We start from the raw sequence: 16,401 nt of genomic DNA, 5'->3' as shown, positions 1-16,401 counted from the left end.
TTTTAGTTATGTGTAATTGTGTTAGTGCCTGCATGTGAGCATGTGCACATGGAGGACACCCTAGATGTTGAAACCCCTAAAGCTGGAGTTACAGATGGTTACGGCTGCCTGATGTAGGTGCTGGGAATCTAACTTAGTCCTCTGGAAGAACTACAAGTGTTCTTAATCACTGAGCTATGTCTCCAGCCCTACCACTGTTTTGAAATAAATGCCAGTTGGTGAAAGATAGTTTTTGTTGTTGTTATTAGTTTGGTTTAGTTTTGAGACAGTGTTTCGCTCTGTGAACCAGGCTGGCTTCAGACTTATGGGGAATCCCCCCAGCCCCTTCCTAAGTGACGGAACAACGTAAGCCAAAAATAGTGTATTGTGTTTCACTTTGTTTTTCACTGGTTGGTGATTGGGCGACTTCTGTTATTTATTGCCATTGTAATTTCCCTGAAGCCCTTTCTCCTTTCCTATTGGGTGTGCCTTCAATTAATTTATTGAAACATTTTCAACATTTTGACAATTAGCCTTTTACCTATTACATGTGCTATGTGACATTTTATTTCATTTTAAGCTGGGCTTGTGATACCAACTGTAATCCATTTCTGTTCAGCTACCATCTATCTCAGGATACTGAGATGGGAGGATTACAAGTTCAAGGCCAACCTGGACAATTTCTTTATTGAGACTCTTTCAAAAAGTAAAGATAGGATCAGGCTATCGCTCATGGGTAGAATGCTTACCTATCATTCGTGAAACTCAAGGTTCAATTTCCAGTGCTTCAGGAAAAAAAAAAGAAAAACATCTTTTTAATTTGATACTTTAAAATAGCAGTAGTAGAAAAAGGTCATCAAGAGATCCTTTGGAATGTGCAGTTGAATTCTTCTGTAGGTCTGACATTTAGTTTTGACATTGGTAAAGAGAACCATTTAACTAGTGGTAATGCTGATACTTTTGAAATTTGACGTACTGACTTTGAGTATCCTTTCACTAACTTTACTTTTATAAACAGACATTTCTGTGGAAAGCTAAGATTAACAGAAGGCATTAGGAGAGAAAGCAGACTACTGTCTGTTGGCTTCTTGGGCCTTATTTCCCAAATATATGTTACAAGCTCACTCTAAGATGCATGCTTGTTGATGGCAAAACTGTAGCTGTTTTTATGGTAACGTGATCATTATTAAATGGAATGGATTCTCGTGTTATGTGGAATCTTAACTCCCATCCTTTAGGAAAAAATAGCATAAGCATTAGACTGGATTAAAATCATGAAATCCCGCGCCCCCCCCCCCCCCCCCCCCCATCTTTTTTGAAACAAGGTCTCATGTAGCCAAGGCTGGTCCCCAACTGGCTCTGTCTAAAGATAGACTTGAACTCCAGATAGACTTGAACTCCTGGTCATCTAGATTCTGCCTCCCAGGTCTCAATGCTCAGCTTGAGTTTTTCCTTCTGCTCTAGGAGCTCCATAATAGTTTACATTGAAAGTGTTGTCAAATATGCTGGGTGGTGGTGGGGTACACTTTTAATCCCAGCACTAAGGGGGCAGAGACAGGCAGATCTCTGAGTTCAGGGCAAGTTTCAGGACAGCTCAAAAAAACAAAAAAAAAAAAAAAAAGGTGTAAGATCCTTGAATCTAGAAGTTGAAGTTCTGTTTGTATTCTGCCACACAGTTTGACCCTGTGTTCTGTCTATCCTCTAGAGTTTTGCTTTAAATCAGAAGTTAAGTACTGGTTTGCTTTTGTTGAAGTGACTTCAATGTGAACTGATGTTGGGAATTTCGGTCAGCAGATATTGTCAACTGTTCCCCCATTGCAATTGCTTAGTTTCACAATTGGCAATCCTTGCCACTTGACATGGAATTTTTTTGTCTTAAAGCAAATTTGGTACATTTTTAGGTTCAAGGTTACCAGCAAACAGGAAATAGCATTGTTTGAGAGATGAGGACTATATGTGGGTGACTTGGAGCTTCCACACCCTTCCCTTTTGGGTTAGAAGCACCTCCTACTCACTTGGAGCTCTTTGCATCATGCATATGCGTTTTGTATGAGGGCTCCTGTTTTTAATTATTTAAAGCATAGTATGGTGGTTCGTGCATGTGGTCCCAGCACTGGAAATCCCAGGCACTGGGGAGCTGTAATGCTGGGGTTATAAGCTTGGATTAGAGACATGTACTACTATACCCAATTTATGGGGTGCTGGAGATTGAACTCAAGGCTTCATACATTCTAGGCAACTACTCTTATCAACTGAGCTATATCTCCAGGCCCCCTGGGAGCTCTATGTATGTATCTGTGTGTGTATAAAAAATAAAATTCCAAGTACAGTCCATTTTCAGTATAGAAAACTGCTCTTCTCGTCTCAGGAAAATGGAATTCTATAATTCTTTTGAAGCTTTATCTTATGTCTGTGGAGTAAAGTATGACTTGGTATTTGAAATGGATGAACTACTAGAACTCAAAATAATGTATAATGTACAATAAAGCAATCATAGAAACACAGGTACCTTTCAGAGGCATAAATATAGAACATATGTTGTTAATTAAGCTGTTTAAAACAGAAATGCATTAATAGTGAATTTATCTATTGAATCTGGATATGATAGTTAACCACTTTAAAGATTATGGGGCAGGGCTACAACATGGCTCAGTGGGCAAAGGCATTTGCTGCTAAACCCAGTGACCTAAATTGAATCTCCAGGACATACATAGTGAAGGAGAGAACCACCTCCTACAAGTTGCTCCTCTGACTTCCACACAAGCCACGGCACATGCATACCTGCATACACATAAGTAAATATATTTTTAATTAAACATTGTGATATATCTTAATGAAAGGAGTTACAGTAAGTGCATATTTATTGCAGAACATATCGCTCAGTGAATATTCCTTTTATGTGTCCTAGCAGAATTTGATAGTTATTCTTTACTCAGACAATTTTGATCTAACTCTTGGAGCTTTGATTTGAAATGTGTCTACACATTTGTGTACATACCTGAGCACTTGGAGGTCAGAAAATTGGCTTTCTCCTTTTACCATTTCACTCCTGAGAATCGATTTCTAGTCATCAGGCTCAGAAGCAAGCACCTCTACCTGCTGAAACATCTTGCTGACCTACCCTCATTTGTGTTTGAATATTGTTTAGTATTCCCATGTTTACAACATTATCCACAGTTCCCAAAAGATAAAAGTAACCCAGGTAGCTATTGATGGGTAAATGGATACACACAATGAACTATATATTATTAAGCCTTTAAAAGGCAAGGGAATGCTGACATAGGCAATAGTGTGGATGAACTAAGAACATTGTGCTAATTAAGGTTAGACAGTCACAAAAGGACAAATATTGGGTGGCTTTACTCAAGTTAGGTACATAGAATAGTCAGAATCATTGAGATAAAACAGTAAAGGGACAGGGAAGGAGGAGTTACTGTTTAATAGTTTCAGTTTTGCAAGGTGAGAAAATTCCAGATGTGGCTATTGTTGAAAGTAACACAATATGGGGCTAGAGAAATGGCTCAGCAGTTAAGACCACTGTTGGAGAGGACCTGGGTTCAGTTCCTAGCACCTGCCTTGGGTGTTTCACAGCTGCCTGTAACTCTAGCTCCGGGGACCTACATGGGTACCATACTAGGATACTATGCCGAGGGTGCGCATGAGCACACACAAAATTTAAAATCAACTTTTATATTAAAAAATAACCACGCAGATATTTATTATCATTGAGCTGTATAATGCATGCATGTTCCACAATGTTTATTTACCTTTTCATTGCTGGAGAGTGTCCCCAGGGCTTGTACATGGACTTTTCCACCGAGCAACACCCTTAGTCACTGAACCAGTTTTTGGTGGGAGGGAAGTGAAGGCAAGATCTCCTGTAGACCAGGCTAACCCCAAACTTCCTATGTAACTAAGGATGACTTTGAACTGCTCGTCTTCAACTACTAGAATGCTGGGATTATAGGCATGTACCACCATACTAGTTGTATGTGGTTCTGAGTATGGAACCCATGGCTTCATTGATGATGATGATGCTAGGCAAGCACTCTGCCAGCTGAACTACACCACCAGCCTTCTTTACCAATTTTTAAAATAAATATTTTAAACAAAACCTCCAAAAGCCAAAAATATGTAAATTAATTTTGTTCCTCTAAAGCAGGAACCATAGTGCTAAAACTGTTTTACCTTTTTAAAAATAATTACATTTTAAATGGCTGTGAAAGTACCTATATAATGGCCTTTGACCTTCAGAGCCTAAAATATTTACTATCTGGCTCTTTTAAAGAAAGAGTTCCTGTTCTCTGTTCTAAATTGACATTTTAATGAATTACCTCTGCTGTTAACCAATTCTCTGTCCCAAAAACTAGGCACGTAAGTGTTCTGACCTTTGTTTTCCCAGGGTTAGAAAGTGTAATACTTGTCTTTTCAGAGTTGTGAAGTGAGCAGAAGATAGGAAGCAAAAAATGAAACCCAAATCTCATGTTTGTTTTACTTCATGGCGATTGAACATTGGCCTTATTTACTTTGTTGTTAGCAAGTGTATTGCTAGCAGACCAACTTCCTGTTCTTAGCTAGGCAGTTGCTCAGTTTTTTTTGAAGGGGGGGTGGTTTTTTGTTTTGTTTTGGTTTTTTTTTTTTTTTTTTTTTTTTTGGTTTTTAGAGACAGTTTCTCTGTCTCTGTGTAGCCCTGGCTGTCCTGGAACTTGATTTGTAGACCAGGCTGGCCTCGAACTCAATGAGATCCACCTGTATCTGCCTCCCAAGTGCTGGGATTAAAGGCGTGCACCACCACTGCCCGGCCAGTTGCTCAGTTTTAAGAAAGTCTAAATCAGGAGGCCTTAGTTTTTTATTGTTCTGTTTTTTTAGCAGCCAGTTGGTAAAACCCAAAATTTAGAGTTAAAAATTAGAACTTGGGGAGATGTGTGTGGTGGCGTACAGCCTTAACCCCAGCATGCGGGAGCCATAGCCTGGCAGATCTCTGGTCTACATAATGAGTTCCCCAATGTCTCAAAAAAGAAAAAAGAAATAGAACTTGGCTGGTGTGATAAGAGACTTGGGTCAAGCCAGGATTGGGGGTATCATTCATACATGTTGCCTTATGTTTGCTGTCTTAGTTTTTTTCCCTACCTTTAAAGAATGAATGTTATTGGCTTGAACTAAGTTTTGTTTTTTGTTAGAAAATGCTTTCTAGGGAATCGGTTATTTTTAAGAAACACTTAATGTGCACTGGTATCCAAACATCTTAAAGCTTTATAGGTCCCACTGAAATTTTATAATCCCCAATACATAAGCTACAGAACATTCCCAGGAAAGATTGTTATTTTAAATTTGAGAAGTAATGGAATTTCTTCCACAAAGGCCAGACAGAAACCATGTTCTTAGAGCACAAGGCCAATTGACAGAAATGATTTGCAGCAGGTTTTTCCAGACCAATGGCTGGCTGACAGCACTAAATCAGTAGACAGCCTTTGGGATTCATAAGGCCTTAGGGCTGTGGTTATGAGGCAATTTGTACAAAATTAAATGTTTGGATGAAGGAGTTACTTTCCATTACCAGCCCTCTGTCATTTCTCTAACTGTGGTAAGAGCACCTTGGCCTTTCTTTTATTTTATCTTGATTGCAAGTGGCGTTTCAAGGATTGTATTTTGGTTGCCTACTTGGGAGAACCTTTATTACACCCAAGTCTAGATCTAATAACTGAGTTTTATCTTGTAGATACCTTTATTCTTCTGTTTATTATTTCTATTGTATGATTTTGTTCTAATAAAAGTCAATGCGGAGTTCTACAGCTTTTTCTTGATTTACTAGTCAGAGGCACAACATTGATCCATATTAAACTAATTGGATTAAGTTGATTATTTTCCAAATTTTATAGTTTCTAAACCACACTGAATAGTTGTAAGTTCAGCTTCAATGTTACAGTCTGAATACAGCAAATGGCAGAGATAGGAACTAGAAATGCCTCCTGTTTACAAGATTTTTACTATTTTTGTGTATGGGTCTTGTGCCTGCATGTGGCCGTTGAATCATGTGTGTGCCAGGTGCCTGAGAAGGTTGTGAGCCACCACCATGTGAGTCCTCTGGAAGAGTAGTTGGTGCTTTTAATAAGCCATTTTCAAGGCCCCCCCCCCCCATTTGATTTTATTTTTGTGGGGTTTTGCCTTGTTTTTGATCCCTCCCACACATTTGACAGCCTCTTGAGATGTTTGCCCTTTTTCTCTAAGAGAGACAATTAAGGCATTTCACAGTGGAAGCCTAAGAACCTAAGTAGGTCAGCTATCACTAGTCTTCAGACCAGAGACTGGAGGGGAGTAGCCCTTTATCAGCTGAAGCCATCTGGTAGGCCCTGTTGCAGATGGGTTAGTTCTGCTGTGCTAACAGAACTAAATGTCACTGAAATTATAGAGTTGACTGTCATTGAGCTCCTTTATTTTATTTTTTTACTTTTTTGGTACCAAGGCACAAGTGGAGGTCATAGAACAGTTTGCAGGGGTCAGTTTTCTTCTTCCACCATGTAGGCTCTGAAAACCAAATGTATGTGTCAGGCTTGGTAGCAGGTGCCTTTACCCACTAAGCCATCTCCCTGGGCCCCTCACTTGTAAGCTCCCTGAAATTTGTGGTATCTGGTTATTTGTGAAGCTGCAAAACCATGCCTTGGTCCCTTTAGGTTTCTTTGGAAAACCCCATTCTGGTGGAGTTTCTTCTCTTTACTATGTAAAAGTTACAAAGCTATTATAATTATGAACTATTAGGTCATTTCCTATTTTAAGAAACTGTCACTTCCTCTTAGTAGATTTGAGGGTTCATTTCAAACAACTGAAGCTTTATTTCTGCATGTTAGATTAAATGCTTACTGAAATTTTTTTTCCACAAGACTAGTTGACAAGTACAAATAGCTCAAAGTCTAATCTTGAATTCTTTCTTAACTAGTCTGTTATGCTCAGTGCTTGGTTATGTGAGATTGACACATCAGTGCAAAGTATGCGGGGGGTGGGGTGGGGTGCGTGCTTGTGTTCCATCAGTATGGACTCAAAGCTTGATTATTTTTAATCACTACTGCTTCTTGAGTACTCAAATATTTGAAGGACCTGTCCAGAGTCCAAATGCTGACAGTACTGTTTCCACATAGGATGTTCACCTTGCTTACAGCCTTCGATCCATTGGCGGTTCTAGTGACAGACAACACAGACTCTGCCGGGGCATGGAATGACCAATCTGTTTGAATGGCTATGGTTACAGGTTGGGTTGGGGAAAGCGCATCAGTCTTGAGGATCTTAGGTACAAGTCATGAAAAGTTCAAACAAGTTATCTATTCTATTCTGAAATACAAATTTCAGATTTGGGAAATTATCTCCTGAGTTTAATAATGGTTTAAAAGTTCCTCCTGCTTGGGGTAGAGTATTTAAGAGGAGTTTCTCCATATCTTTCCATTTTACTGTACTTTTATCCCACTTTTATTTATTACACTTTTCTACCCTTTGATGCTAGGACTGAAATATGTAAGGCTGTTTGTTTTCCTTCTTTCCCAGGTGGTCTTCGAGGAATAGCACGTGGTGGCCTGGCAGGACTGACCCTCACCAGTCTCTATGCACTGTATAACAACTGGGAGCACATGAAAGGTTCCCTGCTCCAACAGTCACTCTGAAGATTTTGCCACCTCTGGACTGGGGGACATTTCATAGTCATCCAGATTGATTACTAAGTCAGTCTGGAGTTGCTTTCTCACTTGTACCGACAATTACTTTGAACAATTGGAGACTCTGATTTGCTGTGACAAAGATCATGGATGGTTAGCCTGGACTGCACTGCTTGCCCTTAGTGAGTGGAAGCCAAACCCCTTGGTGGCTCACTGAGTATGTGTTCTCTTCTCCTTTGGAGATGATCTTGCACCTGTTTTCTCTCCTACCCCCAAACTGGAAAACCACTTACTCTCCAAATTCAGGCCAGACTTATTTTCAACACTTTTATCACCATGTTTATCATTTAAAAATCTAAAACTACTGTTGCCCTGTATTCCAAATAAAGGGTGAAAATAGAACCAAAGTCATAATCCCAGCATAAAAAATAGTATCTCCATTGAATAACATCTGGGTGGGGAGGGAGATGGCTTATCAGGTAAATCACTTGCTGTGCAAGGGTGAAGACCTGAGTTTAGATGCCCAGCACCCAACATGCCCAGTGGGTGTGGCAGCCCACCTATAATCCTAGTGCTCAGGAGGCAAAGACAGTCCTTGGAGCAAGCTGACTAGGTTCAAATGAGAGACTTAGCTTCTAGTGTATATAAGGTGACAAATACCTGAGACAGACACCATTGTCAACCCCTGGCAAGGGCACTCACATGCACAGATAACTGCCTATAAAGTGACAGCCCTTTTTCCTGCCTTTGTGTTTATGGTGCAGTGAAGGGCTACTGATAGCATAAACAGCTAAAGTTAGATTTTCCTACTACACGGCTGACATTAAACAACCTCAAGATATTTTAAGTTAATCATTAGAGTAGTATGCTAGAACACTCTGTCCCAACAGTTGACCTTCATTCTGTATAGTAACTTTTTCTTTTTTTTCTTTTTCGAGACAGGGTTTTCTCTGTGCTGTTTTGGTGCCTGTCCTGGATCCCGCTCTGTAGTCCAGGCTGGCCTTGAACTCACAGAGATCGGTCTGGCTCTGCCTCCTGAGTGCTGGGATTAAAGGCATGTGCCACCACCGCCTGGCCTCTTTGGGGATATTTTAAGGGCTGGAAGTTTTCTAAGAAGCCCAGGAAAACTAAAGGGAAAAAAATGATAATCACATAATTACACCACAGGGTACATAACAAGATAAATACCAGGCAACCTCTGGCTATATGGTTGACAAAAATACACTGGGACCTTTTTGAATATATCTAGTAGAAGGGAATCATTGCACACAACAGAAGAAAAATATATGTGGAGTTTTTTAGGGAAAGGCTAAAAATAAGATGCATAAACTATACACTCATTGTATATATTATTTATTGCATCCTTAACCAAACATTAACATTTGGAGCTTTACAGACAACACAAACAACTGTGATGTGGCCATTATGCTTTTAATGGAGATATAAAACCAATGCAAAAGAATGTTTTATTTATCATTAGCATAGTGATTAACTTAAATTACATTTTAATAATGTAAAATACAGTGTGTTAGACCTCAAAAGAGAAACTACAAAGTTGCCTGCAACCTAAGATGTTGGGAAGGCTCCTTAAATTGTTTTTACCCACCAACTTTATAATACTCAGTGGCATCTGGGGGGACATAAGAAAATATGAGGCTCTTTTCAGCTGTTATTCAGAACTTTAGTAAAGCTGTATGATAATGTCACTTTGGGACCATACAATTTTTCCACAAGTTCTTCCAATAGCATAGGCAGTTCAGAGGCTTAATAGTTCAAAGCAGAGAAAGCAGCTAAGTTATCTTGGAGAATTGTGAAACAGAAATCCTGTTACTCTCCTACAGAGAAACTCTCTAAAATGTAGCCATAACTCAAGGATGTCAGTTCTGTGAAGTTTCAATAAACACTCCAAGGCACAAGTGTTGGGCACAGCCTGTTAATCAAGATGTCACTGCACCATACTTTTGGAGGTTCAGGATGCTGTGCTTGAAGTGACAGGACATTGACTTTATCCCTAGTTAAGAGCACCAGGTGTCAAGCTCAGCTTCCATTTACACAGGATGCACCAATAAATCCTTAGGGTGATGAGTGGTCAGGTACTACGTCCCTAACACATCTTGCCTTTCTGTTTTTGATGGCCTGGGGCTCTTTAAGACAAGGTTTGTAGGGCTTCAGGGGCTCTGACTGCCCTAAAAGTAGTCTTGAAGCAATAGAGTCCTTTTCAAAGAGCTCACTCGATACTTAATTTCTTTCAAATGAAAAATGTTAGGAATGACATATAGGCTAAATATTTGATGATTAATATCAAAAATTGCAATATAACTAAGACATTTAGTAGGGCAAAATATACTGTATTGGTAAGGTTAATTATTTGTGTGAAATACTCTATATATCAACTGAACAAAAAAATTTCAAACCACTAGAAGCCCATAGCAAGAGAAACAGCTGAAAGACAAGTCAGGAAAGTTTACTGGTTTTAGAACACACTAACACACTTGATATAGAAATATTTTACTTTTAAAACTAGTGTTTGCTGTGGAAGCTGCTAAAGGCCAGTATACCAAGATGCTGTTTCTAGTATGGGAGTTAGTTAAGTTAGTGCTTCTCTAAGAAGGAACTGAATCACTTGGCATTCTTTCACACACAGCTTGTAATTTGATGATTTCTGTTTACTAGTTCAAAACTAAGCAGGAAAGGAATTAAGTTGACTAGTCAGGCCTGGAATAAACAATGGTTTGGCAAGTCACAGTCACTCAGCTCAAGGATGTGTGGTAATCTGCAGGAAAGCTGCTCAATTCTAGTAGTCCACTGCTTCACATCTGTAAAGGAAAAAAAAAAAACCCACAGGAATCTTAGTTCACTGCAGAGAGCAAAATTCTTTCCACTTTAAAATGGACTCAGGTCTTAAGAAACCACAATCCATGCGGGAATAAGAACATTAGAGGCAGTTAACAGACTGAAAAAGTCACTTAAAGTTCAAGTGCGTAACATTAATAGTTTTAATCTCTCTCTCTCTCTCTCTCTCTCTCTCTCTCTGTGTGTGTGTGTGTGTGTGTGTGTGTGTGTGTGTGTGTGATGCACATGAGGGCTTGTGTTATGGTATGGGTAAGAGAGTCAAAGGACAATTCTATGGAGTCGGTTCTAGCTTTACATAGGTTCCAGGGATTGAACTTAGGTTGTCGGGTACTTTTATTTTGCTAGCCTACAATACCTTAAATTTTCAAGGTACTTCTGTTCGTGTACAAATGAACAGGAATGTGGTCGGTGGGGGAAAGTGTAAGTTGGTAAGAAAGAGAAAACATTTTTTGAGCAGCTATGATAACCATGCTGGTGCAGGTACCCACCTGTAGAGGAGTTCTATACAGCCATTTGTCTTTATCAACTTTAAGTTGCATACAGGCAAAGAGATCACAAACTGCCGGGAGGCCGTAACAATCTGGGCGAAAGTTCCGTTCTTCTTGTAGGGGTGAATTAAGAAACACTTCCTGCAAGAAGATAAAAAAGATGACTACTGGGAGGCATGAGACTAAACTCCCAATCAAATGGAAAAGAACAATGTAAAGCATTGTCTTTTCCAAGAACAAAGGTAACAACTGTGGCTACAAAACAGGCTGGACTTTCTTCTTTACTGCAGCACGGAGGCTAAGGACCTGAGAAATTCACAACTACAGTGGATTATAAATCATCCACCCTGTTTAGACTTGGGAAAATTACTACCTTGACCAAATTTAGCATGAATTAAAGCAGATTCAAAGGAGGCAAGTTTTAATGTCTGCTTACCTGGGCCTTCTTTCGAAGTAGCCACTTATCTTCTCCAGAGGAGAACTGGCTGAGGTTTCCCACTTTCTTTCCTGGCAAGACCCAGTCAGCAGTATTAAAAGGACACCAGGAAGTGGCCATAGGGACTTTAAGCATTTCTTTGCCAGCTCTCTCCTCAGTACTAGGCACTTCCTTAGGGCCCCCTCCTTTGCATGTGGGTCCAAGAAGCCACTCTGACAGGGAACTGTTCCTTATGACTTGGAAGGAATCAGCAATTCTAGCAGGAGCCACTGCCTTGGGTGCCTTAGCTTGTTCTGTTAGCTCATTTCTGGAAGGACAGAGCCACAGATTCAGGGACTCTTTGTGTTTCTCAGGCTCAGATTTGGGTTCCACAGGCATTCCATTCTTATCCTTTCCTTCTTTCTTCAGAAGCCATTTATACAGGGCTTCCTTCTCACAGTTGTTATCACACACACACTCTGCAAAGCTTGTGCAGGGCTCGTTGGCTTTGCATACTTCCTCTACTCTACATGGGTCCTGATGGTTCTGGACAAGCCAAGCCTCGGTGATTACGCTGGGGACTGACAGTGGTTTTTTGGCCTCCAAGTGGTCATTCAGGCATTTCAGATTGCCCAGGTTCTCAATCTCCACACCTCTGGGCTGGTTACCCTGACAGTTGGTACAGGAGTCAGGCTTGACAAGCCAATCATTCACATTGTAGGGCTCTGTGAACACCTGGAATAAGAGTTTAAACTTCTCACTGGTTTCACAGCTACCATTCTCAGGCTTCTCCAGTTCACAGGGTTCTTGGGGAGTCACCAACCAATCAGACAAGTCCAGGTCATCTTGATCGAGGAGCTCTACATCTTCAACCTTTTCAACTTCAGTAGAGAAAGAGTTGGTGCTACCATGGCTGTTACACTTTGAGGAACTTGGTTTTCCAGGAATGTCTTGATGACTGTTGAGGAGCCAGTTTTCTAAGCCCTTTAGATTGCCCCAGGCATTGCTGAAGAAACTGCAGGCTCTGGCAGAAGTCTATACAAGAAGTAACCAAAATGTTTAATTTCCCAGAAAAAAATACTAAAAAATACATTTATGTCTAACAAGCATAAAAACATTCAACTGCTTCAAAAGCAAAATTGATAGCCTGTGAAAATCAAAGACACAAACAGGTTTGGTGGTTGTGGAAGTCTGAATGAGAATGACCCCAGAGGCTCATATATTTGAATGTTTGGTTTTCCAGGTAATGGGGTGTTTAGGAAGAAGTAGGAGGTGTGGAGTTGTTCAATGAGGTGAGGTGTATTCACTGGGTATGGGCTTTAGGTTTCAAAAGCCCATGCCAGGCCCTGTGTCTGTCTGTCTCTCTACCTCCAACTTATAGATAAGATATAAGCTCTCAGCTACTGCTCCAGCACTGTGCCTGCCTGCCTGCTGCCATGCTCCTTGCCATGATGGGTAATGGACTCACCCTCTGAAATTGTAAGCAAGCACTCAATTAAATGTTTTCTTTAAAAAGTTGCCTTCGGCCGGGCAGTGGTAGCGCACGCACGCCTTTAATCCTAGCAGTCGGGAGGCAGAGGCAGGTGTCTCTGAGTTCAAGGCCAGCCTGGTCTACAAAGCAAGTTCTGGGACAGCCAGGACTACAAACAGAGAAACTCTGTCTTGAAAAACAACAACAACAAAAAGTTGCCTTGGACCTGGTGTCTCTTCACAGCATATGGAAAAAGTAACTAAGACAGTGGCAAATACTCTACTCATACAAATATCAACCATTAACTTCCTAGAAAGCCATATTGGCACAATGTAGCAAAAGTCAAAAGAGTACATAGGCAGAACAGTAACTTAGGAATCCAATTTATAGGGATTTACTCCTAAGGAACTAATTAGATCCTAAAGTATAGGGGGCAGAATCTTAAGCTCTAGCCAGCTGATGAACTGTATGTGATCAAAAGCATTATATATTTATCAAAACATAATTTACAGAATGATTTTTATTTATATGTATGTACAGGAAATGTTATAAACAAAAATGTGTTAATGTCAGGCTGGAGAGATGGATCAGCAATTAGAGCACTAGCTGCCCTTCCAGAGGACCCAGGTTCAATTCCCAACACCCACATGGCAGCTCACAGCTGTCTGTGATTCCAGTTCCAGGGCACCCAATACCCTCATCTAGACATACATGCAAAACACCAAAGCACATAAAATAAAAATAAATTAATTTATAAAAATGTCTTAATGTCACTTCACTAGAGATTATGGACATGTATTTTGAAAGATTTTTTTTCCCCTAAACTTCCTATTTACAATGAAGTGATTTCACTTTTGTAACTAAAGATTAAAAACATGCCCTTCTACATAGACATAAACTACTTACTGTTAACCCAGTCTACCTCAGAAACAATAAAGGCAGCCACACACCTGACTATTCTCCAAGGTCTGTTTTGGGGTAAGCCAGTCCTGTGGGTTGGTACTGGGTACATAAGGAGCCTGATGACCAATGGCAGGTTTGCTTACAAGAAGCCATTCATTGAGAGAAACAGCTGTGCTGCTGGATGCTGACTTCTACAAGACATAAAAAAAGAAATGGAAAAACTTTGCTGTTTAACAAGGCAGTATCAAATGAAAGAGAAAATTTACCAGAAACAGGAGACCCAAGCACTCTAACATTGGGTTACTACTAACCATAAAGAAGTCATGCCTTCCCTGAACTTCAATTTTTTTTTTTTTCCTCATTGGGCTAGTGAGATGGATCAGTGGGTAAGAGCACCTGCCACCAAGCATGATTGACCAAGTTTAATCCTCTGGATCCACATGGTCCTCTGACCCCCACACAGGCACCATGGCCAGTGCAGCCTGCCCCATACATACACCATACACAAATATTTTTAAAATTTATTGTGTGTGAGAGGGCACCCATGCTATGGCATGTGTATGGAGGTCAAAGGACAACTTTGTAGAGTTGGGCCTCTCCTTCCAACTTTATGCAGGTTCTACAGATTGAACTCAGGTAAAATGCACGGTAAACCTTTATCCCCTAAGCCATTGTCTTACCAGTCCCATTTTTCACAATTGTAAAACAAGATCAGGGACGGTGGTCACACCTACAATCTCAGCACTCTGGGAGGCCAGCTCCAAGTTAAAGCCAGCTTGGGCTACATAACTATTCTAAGTTAGACTATGCTACAATATTTAGAGCCCGTCTCAAAACAACACAGTCAATTGCTAGAGTTCTTCTAATTCAGATGTCTTCAATCTTTTATTCACTTGTTTTACAAACACATCTGAATCAGAGACTCCCAAGGAAGAACCAATATCAGTAACAATGTTAATAATTTCCATTTAACTGATTATTTTTCTCATTAAATCTATAAAACAACTAAATTTCTATTTGACATTTGGTGCTTCTAGAGAGGCAATCAAGTGGATGCTTTTTACAAATAAATAGTAGCAAATAAAAAAAATAGTTATCAAGACACAAAAGAATTCATAAAGTAATGACTAAATTACCAAAAACAGAACTGCAGTTTACCTGCTCTGGCACCTGGATATAGCCTCTTTTCTCTAGGAAAGGCCCAATATTTGAGGAGCTAGCATGTGCCATCAGGTGCTCAGGAATTTGCTATCAAGAAGAAGAGAATCATGTTATTTATGCTTTTCTACCAAAAAAAAAAGTGATAGTATAATCCCTACATTTCAAAATCACTGAGCAAAGCATTTTATTTTCACTGTAAGTCCAATGATCAGTTTAAGCTATCTATGTCATAAGAAATCTTCCCTATACTTGGCAGTGGTGTGATTTAAACAAGACCCAAATGATACTACACCATTCAAACCGTAACACTTATTTTTTAAATGTGTCAGAATATTTCTAAAGACAGAAAAAGAGCCCTAAGTATTCTCAATCAGTAACAATCTCCAAACTGCCAACCTATAGTTCTAACTTAATCATTTCTAAAGGTCACTGCCTCCAGCAAGCCACCATCAAGGAGGCTATCGACTTGACAAGCACCCTATGAAATAGCTGAAATTAACATTACTTACAATTGTCTTAAGGGATCCAAATGTGGTGATGGTCTGGCGCAGAGCAGATGTGTCTGCTTCAAAGAGTAGGACAGTCGAATCTTCAGGTTTAAGGGCCAAACTGCCCAGTCTATGAAAGTGATAAAATTTAGATATTTTCCCAAGAATACCAATATTAGCAAGTATAACATTAAATACAAAAAAAAAGCAGGATAGTTTTATACAAGAATAGAAAGTCAAGTTAAATCCAACACAAGCAATGAGTTACAAATCTGACTTGCTTTTTATGCCCATGAGAATAAACCAAAGTCAAAACAAGTAAAAGGTTCTTTACCTCTCCAGGCACAGAGAGACTTGATTGGCGAGATCTTTGTTCTGGGTGTACTCCAGTTGATGAATAAGACAACTGAATTGGCCCATTAGCTATAAGAAACATGAAACCATCTCTTCACAATATTAAAAGTATCCAGATTAATAAATAACATTTTAGATTAAACTCCTGTCTTGACATATTAATAATACACAGCAGATACAACGTTCTCTGGAATCTAGAAAGCATACTCAACCAAGTGCAGCCGTGTAGTCCCCTTACCCAGTAAAGCTGCTGAGCCTGCTGCTGCAGTGTCTCCTCTTTAAGCTGGTAGATGAGATCTACCTGTTCATTGAGCCACACCTCACGACTTCGAAGGCACTCTAGATGGCGACTTATGCAACTGTGAATCTGAGCTTTTACCTAGGAAATGCATGGTAGCATAAACTAGTGTTATAAGCCAAGGAATGACAATTCCCATAAAATACTAATGCTCTTAAACTTTTCACCATATACTCAAAAATTTGCCTACAATTTCAGTAATCCCGTGAAGTCCTATGAATCCTAGTTAAAGAATCCAAGATATATATATATACATATATATATGTATATATATATATGTATATATATACACACACACACACATATATATATATATATATATATACACACACACACATACCTAACTTCTAA

At 39.7% G+C, this 16,401-nt stretch overlaps 2 protein-coding genes across 2 annotated transcripts in view; one reads left to right on the top strand and one right to left on the bottom strand.

Annotated features, from left to right (window-relative positions):
• Nucleotides 1–9,535, top strand: part of LOC128107676 (mitochondrial import inner membrane translocase subunit Tim23) — a 25,548-nt gene extending 16,013 nt beyond the window's left edge. The window contains exon 7 of the mRNA XM_052733892.1: nt 7,513–9,535. Coding sequence (XP_052589852.1) covers nt 7,513–7,628 — 116 coding nt within the window. The 3' untranslated portion in view covers nt 7,629–9,535. The remainder of the gene's footprint in view (nt 1–7,512) is intronic.
• The window catches only part of Ncoa4 (nuclear receptor coactivator 4), a 21,036-nt gene continuing 13,669 nt past the window's right edge, over nt 9,035–16,401 (bottom strand). The window contains exons 3-10 of the mRNA XM_052733885.1: nt 15,991–16,131; nt 15,733–15,821; nt 15,420–15,528; nt 14,908–14,997; nt 13,797–13,940; nt 11,397–12,410; nt 10,961–11,101; nt 9,035–10,435 (exon numbers count right to left, since the gene is read on the bottom strand). Coding sequence (XP_052589845.1) covers nt 10,430–10,435; nt 10,961–11,101; nt 11,397–12,410; nt 13,797–13,940; nt 14,908–14,997; nt 15,420–15,528; nt 15,733–15,821; nt 15,991–16,131 — 1,734 coding nt within the window. The 3' untranslated portion in view covers nt 9,035–10,429. The remainder of the gene's footprint in view (nt 10,436–10,960; nt 11,102–11,396; nt 12,411–13,796; nt 13,941–14,907; nt 14,998–15,419; nt 15,529–15,732; nt 15,822–15,990; nt 16,132–16,401) is intronic.

Source organism: Peromyscus californicus, unplaced genomic scaffold (genome assembly GCF_007827085.1).
Source record: "Peromyscus californicus insignis strain IS unplaced genomic scaffold, ASM782708v3 Scaffold_12__1_contigs__length_115047231, whole genome shotgun sequence".
NCBI lineage: Eukaryota > Metazoa > Chordata > Mammalia > Rodentia > Cricetidae > Peromyscus > Peromyscus californicus.
This window is presented reverse-complemented; position numbering and strand designations above follow the sequence as displayed.